The sequence below is a fragment of the Ursus arctos genome, unplaced genomic scaffold (assembly GCF_023065955.2).
Source record: "Ursus arctos isolate Adak ecotype North America unplaced genomic scaffold, UrsArc2.0 scaffold_7, whole genome shotgun sequence".
Taxonomy (NCBI): Eukaryota; Metazoa; Chordata; class Mammalia; order Carnivora; family Ursidae; genus Ursus; species Ursus arctos.
This window is the reverse complement of record NW_026623089.1, coordinates 66701541-66713737: the sequence shown is the minus strand read 5'-3', so window position 1 is coordinate 66713737 and position 12197 is coordinate 66701541. Positions and strand designations below refer to the sequence as shown.

The 12197-nt window shown below is 51.6% G+C and overlaps 1 protein-coding gene across 1 annotated transcript in view; it reads left to right on the top strand.

Annotated features, from left to right (window-relative positions):
* Positions 1-3934: 3934 nt before the first annotated feature.
* CUNH1orf198 (chromosome unknown C1orf198 homolog) overlaps positions 3935-12197 on the top strand; it is a 32416-nt gene continuing 24153 nt past the window's right edge. The window contains exon 1 of the mRNA XM_026504199.4: positions 3935-4311. Coding sequence (XP_026359984.1) covers positions 3970-4311 — 342 coding nt within the window. The 5' untranslated portion in view covers positions 3935-3969. The remainder of the gene's footprint in view (positions 4312-12197) is intronic.

The following is a 12197-nucleotide window of genomic DNA, read 5'->3' as shown; positions in this document are numbered from 1 at the left end:
CACTTATTAAACCAAGACTTGATATGAATTTGAAGCCTTTTTGCAGATGGCTGCCTCCTCCTTCATGGGGTGAAGAGCAACGAGAGAGGCACACGATCTCCCATCTTCTTATGAGGACAATGTACCATTGTGGGGGCTCATGGCCCAATCACCTCCCAAGGGCCCTACCTCCAAGTGCCAGACACTGGGGTTTAGGTATTCAACACATGAACTTGGTGGTGGGGGTGAGGGTTGGGGGATGCAACATGCGGTCCATCAAATGCATGTATAATGCCAATAATGTTGGTGTCGCTCTTCCCAGGACACTGAAGTCTATCTGAGATCAAGCTATAAAGGAGAGGAACCATCTCTTTTGTGTCTACCTACTTCTTTTGAGCTCGGGCAATCATGAGGACTTCATGGAGAAGGGGGCATTTGAGCTGGGCTTAAGGAGATTTCTATTTTTGGAGCTAGTGGGGTAGAAATTTCAGATGAAGGGAAAAAAAGAATGAACAATTGCTTCTAGACTGATTTAGATTCTTATAGAGGGCTAAAAATCCCAGAGACTTTTCTCCAGGTAAGGTTTCAGGCAGGTAGAAGAGTTTTGGTGTTGTTTTCAAGGGGCCTTTTAGCATTTTTCACAGAGCAGTTAAGCCGGTTGTCTTTGCTATGTAAAACATGATGTCAACGGAGAAAGACCCACTTTTGAGCCTCATGTGGGTCATGTGGCTCTGCCCAGAGAAGCTGATTGCGTTCCTGAAGGCACAGGGAGTGCCTCACACCTGCCCGGACTTGGCGACAGACCAAGGCTGTCTCAGCGCAAGCTCTTCCTCCAACTGGAAAAAAGAACCCCTATCCTCAAAATATTCAAAGCACATTTTCTGGCAAGAGGAGATTTGTAAATTCATCTTCTCTTTCCCTTCTTTCTCTCTTGTCTTCGTCATGAACGCTGCCCAGTCTTCTAAATAAACCAGGCTCACTTCGGCCCATCGCCCATTCTTTCTGGGTGTGGGAGCAAACAGCAGAGAACAATCCTCTTGCAGGTCAGCAGCTGGAATAACCAGTAACAGATGCAGTAATGAATCATCGTGCTCAGGGAGCCCGCCTGCATCCAAGCTGAAAGCCTCTGTAAGGAAGGCCAGCTTTATCCACCAGTACACTGCCCGGTCATGTCATCAGAAGGATCCCTTCCCCAAACGGTCATCTGCTTGCCGTAGTGTCTGGAATTTCACCATAAGTTTTGGCAACCGCCTCGCAAAATGTTACAGCTGGTCAATCAACTCTTAGAAGCAGGACTAGAACGCTTGCCCTGTGGTTTTCCAGTACCTTGCGGGGTATCTCTGTGGGGAGAGTGGGCGCACAAATTACTTGTTTGGGACAACGAATTCATTCACCAGACCGTGTACTGAGAGCCTACGCAACATTCAGCTGTGTAGAGGGTGCTTTGGGGAAAGGAGCCCTGCCCTTACCCTCAAGTAAGATCAAATCCTGAAAGAGCCATACATAAACACCAAGGGACCTTCTATGTAGGGAAATATGACAAATATAGCCATACACACACACACACACACACACACACACACACACACAATCCACCCCACCTCTAATTTCGGTCACGTCTCTGTCAGAGTGCTTTATTTCCTGGGAGTTTCTACTTATAATCTGGAAGAAGTTTCCTTTTAGTTACCCATAATCACCCAGATCATGGACTTTACATGCTTTGGCTGATGGCCCTGATTTATCTATCATATTTAGATGATGACTTCTCTGGCAATAAGTTATATCTGATCTGAAATCTACTTAATCAGATTGTGCTTTTCTGAAAGCAACATTTATTTTTGCAACTGCTTGGAAAACCACATGGGACCAAGTTTCTAATAGCACAGAATCCTTCCTATATGAATTTCAAAGCAAGCTAGAAGATGTTAGTTAAATTTCCAGAAGACATTTTTAAACAGGACCCGTACCCATTAAGAAATGAGGATTAGAGGGATAATAATGCAAACTCTGTAACATTCATTTATTTATTCATGATTCATTCAACGAAGAGTCACGGAGCACTTACTCCGCACGGGGCATTCTTGTTCCCAGCAGTAAACAAGACAGGTAAGGTCCCTTGCATTCAGGTTAGTGTACCTAGCATATACATAAGCATTGATTTAAACAGAGACCAATAATATCAAGCTCTTCTCAACCTGACGGCTTCATAAATAGTCCTTTATACTGTGCAACCCAGGCTATTATCTGGTGGCTTTTCCCACTGCTTCAGTATATTATGCTGATAACACTGTCGATAGCAGTATCTTTTCTTGCAGATCTTGTCACATTCATGACATTCCAAAAATATTTTCTTAGGATTTCTGGGCCAGACTATGAAAGGCTATCTCATATTTAAAACAAGTTATTTGCACGTTATTTCTAGGACTGTGTTCAGAACTATCCAAGTGTTATTTGAGAGGCAAAGACCCTAAGTAAAAGCTGAAATGCAAATTTGTTATTCTAAGAGTGGACATTCTCATCTGAGACCTTACAGTCTTGTTCAAAACAGCCTGATAGGGGTCCTGAGTGACTCAGTAGGTGAGGCGTCGTCAGCCTTCAGCTCCGGTCATGATCCCAGGAGTCCTGGGACAGAGGATCCTGTAGAGGGGTCGGCTTCTTCCTCTGCCCCTCCCCCTGCTCATGCTCTCTCTCGTTCTCTCTCAAATAAATAAAATCTTAAACAAAACAAAACTGCCTGACAGCAAGAAGATGAGGGCTCTGTATAATTTTAATTTCTGTGGGTCTGGGACATACTCGAAAACGACAAATCTGTCCCTACTGCTGTTGGGATGTTGCTTCTCTGCCTGTGAAAACTTTCTGCCTCCTCCAGTTTGTTCGCAAATACCGAGCTGCTGAGAGTTCTTGTGATTTTTGAGATTCCAAAGTAAATCTTGTCATTTCATCTGGTTTGGGAGAAAGCGTAAGACCACGCCTCCGGCTTGGGGAAAACCTCCTCACGTGCGCTGGCAAAACCCGGTCCAGGTACGCCCGCCGGCCCTGACGCCTGTCCTGCAGTTCATTTAGGGAAAGGCACTGTGAGCCACCCGGCACTTTATTTCACTCCTCTCTTTAGGAGGAGCGGAAACTAATTTTCTTTGAACGCTCCCAACGCTAGTTCTTTCTCCGCTGGCCCATCAGGGAAAGGGACAGGACAGGAATGAGGCTGCCTGTGGCTAGGTCCTGAAATCGGACTTTCTCAGCCGCATCGGAGGGAGAAAAGTTTCCTTTGTCAAACAAGTGACCACGTGGCGCTATGGCGGTCCCCACCAGCAGCCCCGTGAGACCGCCGGGAGCGGACTTGGGGGGCGCGTCCGTCACTTCCTGAGCCGCCCAAGGGGAGCCCTGAAAAGTGGGGGAGCGGCTGGAACGCGAGAGAGCGATCAGGACGCGGGAGAGGGGCGTGGAAGGTGGGGTTCTCGGCAGTGGGCGGGCTCTGGGTGGGGGCGGGGAAAGGGTTCCCGGGAGTGGGCGGGTTCGGGGGCGGAGTTCCCGTGGTTGGGCGGACTCGGTGGGCGGGATCCTCGGAGGTCGGGGAGCGGAGGGCGTGGTACCGGGGTTGCGGGTCGCGGGGCTCCCCGGAGCGGGGAGGTTGCGGAGGGCGGGGTACTCGGCGTCCGGGTACACGGGGTTCCCGGGGTTGGGCTGGCGCGAAGGGCGGGGTTCCCGGGGTCGGGGTGCGGAGGGCGGAGTTCCCGAGGGTGGGCGGCCCCGGGAGGCAGGGTCCTCGGGGGCGTCGGGGAGGGCGGGATACCCGCGGTGCGGGCACGGAGGGTAGTTCCCGAGGCCGTGGGGCGCGGGGGCGGGACTCGGGGGCGGAAGGGCGCCTAGCTCGGGGGGCGGGGCGGGTGGGGGCGGGGCTCGCTGGGCGGGGCTCCGGGCCGCGGGGGCGGTGCAGCTCGGGGAGGAGCGCGGGGAGGGGCGCGGGGAGGGGGAGCGGCTGGCAGGCCGGGCATGGCGTCGATGGCGGCGGCGATCGCGGCCTCGCGCTCGGCGGTCATGAGCGGGAACCGGCCTCTGGACGACCGGGAGCGGAAGCGCTTCACCTACTTCTCGTCGCTGAGCCCCATGGCCAGGAAGATCATGCAGGACAAGGAGAAGATCCGCGAGAAGTACGGGCCCGAGTGGGCGCGGCTGCCGCCCGCGCAGCAGGACGAGATCATCGACCGGTGCCTGGTGGGGCCGGGCGTCTCCGCGCCCCGCGACCCTGGGGACCTGGGGGACTCCGACGAGCTGGCGCGCTTTCCCGGCCTGCGCGGGCCCACGGGCCAGAAGGTGGTGCGCTTCGGGGACGAGGTAGGTGCGGGCGCGGCCGGGGACTCTCTCACCTCTCCGCGCCCCGAGGCGGCCAGTCCGGGTGTCCCCTGCCCGCCGGTCGCGCGGGTACGGGCAGGGGAATAGAAGGCGCGGGGACGGGAGTGGGCGGGAGGGGCGTCCCGGGGCCGCCGGTGCGGGGCTAGGGGCTCCCCAGAGGGAATTTGAGAATCGCGGTGAGGAGGAGGTCTTTAAAAACCGTCCATGTAGACCTGCTCCGCTGGGCCGCACAGGAGCTAGAGAGTTCCCCCGCAGCTGAAGGCGGCTGCTCTTAGGCGAGGCGGACCAGGTTGGAAACCCCAAGGAATTTTAGCCTGAGTTCTAATCCACTCTGCCCCTTAGCTCCATGGCCATGGGTGACTTAACCTCTTAGAGCCTCAGTTTCTCTCCCCGCCCCTCCCCTGTCCCGGTGTAAACCGGAGATGATACTACTCACCCCGTGCCTGCCCTGGATGGCCCTCAGAAAATTGTATATATTAATAATAATATTTGTGATGAGCTGTATGGGACAAGAGAAATTGTCAGGCAAGATAAAGAGAAGGAAGAGGTGCCTTCCAAGGTTAGGACGTTTCCCTAAGATGTTTTACAGGTGAGTACGATGTGCAGCTTTGGTTTGGGGGTGCGCATGGAGCCCCGTTTTTTCATCAAAAAACTAAGCGATGAGTTTAAATGGGCGCCAGCAAGCCTTTGCTACATATAAGGACATGTCTGGGTCTCTGATCTAGACGCGGTTCCTACACTTCTAGACGGGAGAAATGCTGGAAGCATACAAGAAAAAACTCAGGGGTGTCCCCTTCTAAATCACAAAGACCTGAGTGTTCAGTGCTGCTCAGAAACTTCGTCTTTTTCTTCTTTTTTGTTTCACTGATACCCGTTTGATGCCATTAGAATTTGCACTGTTTTGTGCCATTAGAATCTGGCCTTTCACACTCAACTTTTACTATGAAGGGCAAAGTCAAAAGGAGCAAGAAGTATAAAAATGAAGTATACAAATGAAGCCCGCACTTTCTTAACCCTGGGAGCCTGCAGGAGGGGAGCTGGGCTTGGTGAGTTTTTCCCAGGGCATTGTGGATTGTGGAAGGGATTCTAGTTAACACTGAGTTTTAAAGCTGATTTTCAGGCTTGGGTGTGCTGAGACATTTATTAATACAAGATGTTTGTGGTCGTAAACCCACTTAAATGTGAGGGGTGTGTGAAGGACAGAAATATGCTGCCAGCATTGCCTTATTCTGACAGAATTCAAAGAAAAGTCTCCATTGGACTTTAAACTCGGAAGGCTCTGCCAGGAAAAACAAGGGTGTGGTAAACTGGGGGGTTGAAAATATAGGTTCAAAATGTATTTAAGGGCCAAAGCATTTTCAGTGCAAAAATCCGCATCTGTATAAAGACCTTTGCAGTGTTTGTGCTCAGATTTGGGTGATGAAAAAGCAAGCAGCCCTACTTTGGAAAAGTCATGAGTAAGTAAATAGGAGAGGAAGTAAACCTGTAAGTACTTACAGATGTTGAAGAGTGACTGTCATTTTTCCTTAGCCTGGTGTCCAGCTAAGAATATCCACATGCCTGTTCATCATCAAAAAACTCTTGCCATATAAGGGCTCAGTATCACTGATAAGGAAAGATGTGGCCAAGTTAATTTTGTACTCAAATTCCTGAACCGGGTGCCAGACTAAGCTCTTTCTGGATCCGTGAGCCCGATGTGATTTAAAAGCAAACGGGACTCTTCACTGTGGTACCTGCCTGCCGATCCAGGAACAGACCAGCCCCGGTTTTCAGAATTGAACTCAGCTTTACAAAACGGGCTGAGAGCATGCCCTGGAATGCCTCTGACCAACTTTAAACCAGATGGCAGAGGGACAGAGGGCACTGACTTCGAGGAGAGGTACTTAGAATATGACCCGTGGTCTGTTTTGACCTGCAGTGGCTGTGTGGTTTAATGGCACGAGGGAGTTTAAAATGCATGTCCCCAGACCTGGCAAGAGGTTGACACCAAAGTAGTTGGTGGTCTCATGCCCAGGGCTGTTCATGGAGGAGGGCTGGCTCCTGGACACAAGGGGCAATAGGTAACGGCAGGGTGGGGGGTGACCCCTGGCGAGGCTGCTGGATGGAGTGGCCCAGATAGGTGGCCCAGGTTTTCCAAGAGGGCCCTAAACCAGACTGAGTAGGGCCCTCTGTCCTTTCCACTTGAGCTGTCTTCTGATGTCCCAGGGGCCTTCACAGCCAATCGTGGAATGGAGAGTGCTCTCCTGGGCCCTCCAGCTTGCCCACCCCCAGCAGCTACAGACAGACGTCTGACACATGGGTGCTTCGGGTGAATCAGCTCTCTCCGGAGCCACCTTCTGACTCTAGATGACGAGTAGGCGCCAGCCTCTTGAGTACTTCCACGAAGGACCACCCCATATGCTGGGTTCTAAGTGCGTTTCCTAAGGCTATAGTGGGAGGAGCCTGGGCTCTGTAGTCTGTCTTGGGTTTGAGTTTTGGCTCCCCCATCTACCGGCCTTTTGACTGTGTCTAAATCACAGACCTCTCTGAGCTTCAGTTTTCTGGGCTCTGCGACGGGAATAGCATTGACGGGATGCTGGTCAAGATCACGTCCACAAAGGGCCTATGGGCTTAAAAGACGGTTATAGCTGCTCGTGGTTAAGAATGCCATTGACCCTCGAACAACACGGGTTTGAAGTGCACCGGTCCACTTGTATGCAGATTTTTGGGGTGAAGAATTGTAGGGTAGATGTATTTTCTTTTCCTTATGATTTTCTTCACACATTTTCTTTTCTCTCACTTACTTTATTGTAACAATACAGTAAATACACATAACATACACAATGTTTGTTAATCGATTGCTTATCTTATTGGTAAGTCTTCTGGTCGACAGTAAGTTGTCGGTAAAGTTTCTGGGGAGTCAGAAGTGACATGTGGATTTTCAAGTGTACAGGTGTCCCTAACCCCTGTGTCGTTCAGGCGTCAAGTGCGTTGTTATCGAGTCTCTCCGTTCCCACTTGCGAAAATCATTATCATGAAATAAATACATTTCTGCTGTTGCTAAGTCTGCAGTTGGCCCGTCAGAGTTGTCCACGTGAGAAGGAGCTCTGTTCTGGTGGCCTCTGGTCATGTGCCTTGGGGCACGTATTTGAAGCTTCGGTTTGTTCTGTCCACAGTATGGCCATGGTGTGGCCTGTCTCCGGATCACCAGTCACATCAGCCTCAGATTGTGCCCCCCACCCCCTTTCAGCTTCCCTGAAGGGCAAGGGTATCACCTGTTTCTTTGAATACCCTCTCCCCATCACTGGGAATATTTTTGTAGCCCACATTTTAAGTCAGATCATGAAAGTATAGCCTCCAAATGTGACCAACATCTAGTCTTTCTTATGTTAAGGAACAAATAAGTAGAAACGCGATTGCATATTGGTGGTCGTCGATCTTGGCCATGACTTGTCAGGGCTCCGTTCGCACATCACACTTGCCTCTGGTGCGACCGCTCTGTGTGGACAGGTGCGACATCGCGGGATCTGTGTTTATTTGTACCCTCACTGCCTGTACAGCAAAAAGATCAGGGCTCAGATCCCCCCTTGCTGGGACGACCAGCCTGGTGTGGAGGGAGATCAGCTGCCTTTGTGCCTTGAAGCCACGGGGGGACCTGTCCGTTTTCAGTTTTTCCTTCCTTGGGAATTAATTCAGAGAATATCTCTCAGAGCCTAATACATTAGAAACGAGAGGCATTCTAGCTTTAGGGCTGCCTGGGCTGTCCGTAATCTTCACCAGCTCCTTTCAAAAGCCCCCCTACCCCATGAACATATGATCTTATTACAATTTCATCACAAGGTCACCAACCCCTCCTGCCCCCCATCATGTCCCCAAGTAACTCCTGTGCAGAGAATCTGGAGCGGCTGGGGTGGAATACTTCTCTCTTAGCGAAAGAAGAGGAGCACCTGGGGTCCCCAGCCCTGACCTCCATTCCTGGCTGTGCTACCAGCCAGGCGCCGCCTGCTCAGGGCGTAGGTCTTCCTCCGTGAAATGAGTGGCTCTGGTATTTGGTATGAACATGAAGGCATGTTTGCAAACAGCTGCCTTTAGAGGTCTGACTTTCCCTGCATTCTTCCTTCAGCACTAAAGTTTTGGGAATGGCCTACTCGGGGAGATGGGAGATTTTCATTTTGGAAGGTTTTAGAGATCACTCAGTCTGTTTCTGCTGCTTCCTGTTATCAAATAGGAAACCAAACAAACAAATGAAACCCCAAAAAACCCCAAAGCTGAATCTTTAGAGATGTGTTGCAGGCTGTAAGCAGGTAACCCCGGAAATTTGGTGTGTTTACTTCTCCCGGACCTACGTGTCTCTGCCATCTCCCATAAGGTAGGTGAAGCTGGGCAGGAAGGGTGTTGCCATGTGCCATACGCCAGCCCCCAGGGACCCTGATCTGGCTCTTGCGTGCGACAGCACACAGAAATTTTGGGCCTTGGAGCCAGACAGCTCCGCCCCCTCTTCAACAGCTTAGCGTGACCAGCTGCTGTAGGAAGGAAGTGTCCCTCCTCAGGCGTCCTTGTCCCTCCCCCTCCTGCAGGGACCTGGGGGCTGGCTGGCTGCTCCCTTGCTCCTCTCTGCCTTCACCTCCTCCTCTGGGGCTGAGCCTCGGCCTCCCTGACTCCCTGACACCCTCTGCATGGCCTGAAGCCGGCACTTCCTTCTGCAGGCCTCGGTGGGCCCGTGGCTTGGTCCAGCCCTGCTTCCCATCCAGCTCTTGCCCCCAGCTGGCTGAAGTGCCTTTCCCTGAAGTGATCTGAGGGTGCCTCAGGAGGGGGGGGAGGTCAGGATGGAATATTCCAGTTCAGCAAACCTTGCTGAGCTGCTATCCCCACTCAGTGTCCTTGGGTCTGCCTGCAAACGACCTGCTTTGCCTTCCTTAGGATTCATGCTGGCCAGCCTAGATTTTTTTTTTTTAAGTTTATTATTATTATTTTTTTAGTAACCTCCGTAACCTCTATACCCAACATGAGGCTGGAACTCAGTGACCCCATGATCAAGAGTCACACGCTCTTCTGACCGAGCCAGCCAGGCACCCCTAGATGTTTGTTTTTTAAAAATAAACTAATTAAATTGATGTAAGATATACAAGATAATGTATCTGTATGTTACTGTTAAAAGATCCAAACACTGCAGAAGCAGCATTGTGAAGCAGTTGATCGTATCCTTCCAGAACTTTCCTCGAGTGTTAACTCTTCATTAGATTTGAGTTTGGTTGGATATATGGTGTCCTGACACAGGACCTGTCCCACGTGAGGTCACCTCTTCCCCTTCCACTTGAGCAGTTTGGCCTTTCCTTTTTTCAGCCCTTGGCAAAAAAATGAGGAGAAATTTGAGAGTTACTTTCTCAGTATTCTGGATTTGTTTTTTAAGGAAAGTGGAATGTATAATTATGATTCCCACCTTCCGTCTGGTAGAGCCCTGCAGTTTTTAGAAAAGATGAGCGGGTTCACGTTGCTTTTCGTGTCCTTGCATCTGGGGTTCTGTGCCCTGGCTCTGGACAGGAGTTGAGAACGTGGCCTCGAGCCCATATCTGTTTCCCTGGGCTGCGAGGGGGAGGCTGCAGGGCCTCCCCACAGGCTTCTCCTTTCGGACCCATGGTTCTTTGCCCAGAGTAGCACCCGCCTGCTACCCCACGAAGGGGAGGAAGGGTGTTGAACAGGTGAGCTCTGGGAGCTAAGGCAGCCAGCCACACAGGCCCCCTCCCTGGCTCCTGTGGGAGGGCAACCAGGGGCTGCCACAGAAGGGGTTTTGGAAAGAAGTGTAATGATTTATTCACTGTCACACAGGGAGGGATGGGGCAGAGCTGAGAAGCATGTTGGCAGATCTGGGACCCTTTCGCTGACCGGAGTCACTTTCTTAAGCAAGAGATTCCTTTAATACCGGAGGAAAAAAATCCATTTTTCAAAAAAACAAACGAAGGTCAGATCTGTTTGTTTAAGCATCCTACTCGTTTTCTGTTTGTTTAGGCAGAAGGCTCATCCCCCCGCCACCCCCGCTCCCATTACTGCCAAGGCACGGAGCTTTCGTTTCCGCCTGGCCTTGGGGGCCACGGCTCCTGAATTTGTATTCACGGTGCAGCCTGCCTGCTAGTTCAGTCCTGGCTGTTTTTCTCTTGTTGGCCTGCAGCTTCGTCCTTGCATTTCTGGAAACCCTCCTGTCTCAGCAGAGTTAAATATATTACACGTCAGAGGGAAAAGCATCGATTTCATAAATATATAAATGAAAGTCCCTAAAAAGAAGCAGTTGGTAAAAAAAAAAAAAGGGCATATTTTAATCAGTCTTCTTCCTCACTCCCCTGCCTTGTTTTTCAGTAAACTTCGTTCCTGAGAGCAGTTTTAGGTTAACAGCCACACGGAGCAGAGAGTACGGAGATTTCTTGTATACTCCCATCCCCCCACATGCGGCGGCCCTCCCCCCCCCCCCCCCGCTGCCAACCCCCCCCACCCCGCCAGAGTGGCGTATATCGGCACATGACCCTCACCCAGAGTCCGCGGTCTGCATGAGGGTTCCCTCTCGGTGTGCGCGTCCAGTGGGTCCGGACAAATGCACAATGACTCGTATCCACCATGAGAGTAGTTCACTGCCCTCAAGACCCTCGGTGCTCTGCCTGCCTCTTCATCCCTCCCATCCCCCACCCCGGCAGCCACTGGCCTGTGTGCCATCTCCGTAGCTGTGCCTTGTCCAGAAGGCCGTATAGTTGGAGGCCTAGAGGACGTAGCCTTTTCAGATTGGCATCTGTCAGTTCGTCATATGCACTGAAGGCTCTTCCGTGTCTTTCCGGGGCTCGGTAGCTCATTTCTTTTTAGCTCGTAATCGTATTCCATCGTCTGTGTCTCCCGTCGTGTATTTATCCAGTCACCTGCCGAAACATCCCAGTGGCTTCCAAGTCTTGGCAATTATGAGTGAAGCTGCTGTAAACGTCAGTGTGCAGGTTTCTGTGTGGATGTAAATTTTCAGCGTGTTGGGTTAAGTACCAAGGCGTGGGATTGCCTCACCTGTTCTGACCGCGCCGCCGCAGCTTTGAGGCAGAGACGGGCACTGAACAGCCACCCAGGGAGAGTGTGCTCCACGCCGGATGTGCCTGACATCACTGGGGGGCCGTGACAGTCAGCAGCCCGGGGGGTTTCTGACCCCTTCTCCAGGCTCTGCTGTCTGAGCCTGATTTCTCTTACTTACAGTATTCACAGTGTAAATTTCTTACCTTTTTTTTTCCTTTTTAAAGATTTTATTTATTTGAGAGAGAGAGCACAAGCAGGGGCAGAGGGAGAGGGAAAAGCAGACTCCCCACTGGGCAAGGAGCCCGATGCAGGGCTCGATCCCAGGACCCCCAGGACCATGACCTGAGCCGAAGGCAGACGCTTCACGGACTGAGCCGCCCAGGGGCTCCTTAAGTTTCTGACCTTTCAGTCAAGATGCCACCATCTGTCAGCTAGAAAGTCCTGTCATTGATGGACTTCAGAAGTATGGTGACGACTTACGGTCCCAGTGAGCACCTTGCAGGGCTCCAGGATCCTGACGCTGCTTCGGAATTATTCCGATCTGTGGCTGGGACGCTCCGTGGTTGGGATTCCAGCTGTTGCCAGCACCGACATTTAGCCAACTGCGCACCCTAGCCCGACCTTCGGAGGATGTCATGACCCTGGGAGGTGGGCATGTGGACTGTTGGTGGTCGCGTACTTACTGTGATTGAGCCGCAGTGTTTGTTAGGAACGCAGCTGCAGCTGTCTTGTATGAAATCATTGAACGCTGGCAAGAATCCAGAAATAAACCTTTTTAAATGTGATTCTCCTTCGGCTGGAGCCTTGCAGGCTGTTAGGAGACGGTGAATTCACCTTGGCCGATGGTACTA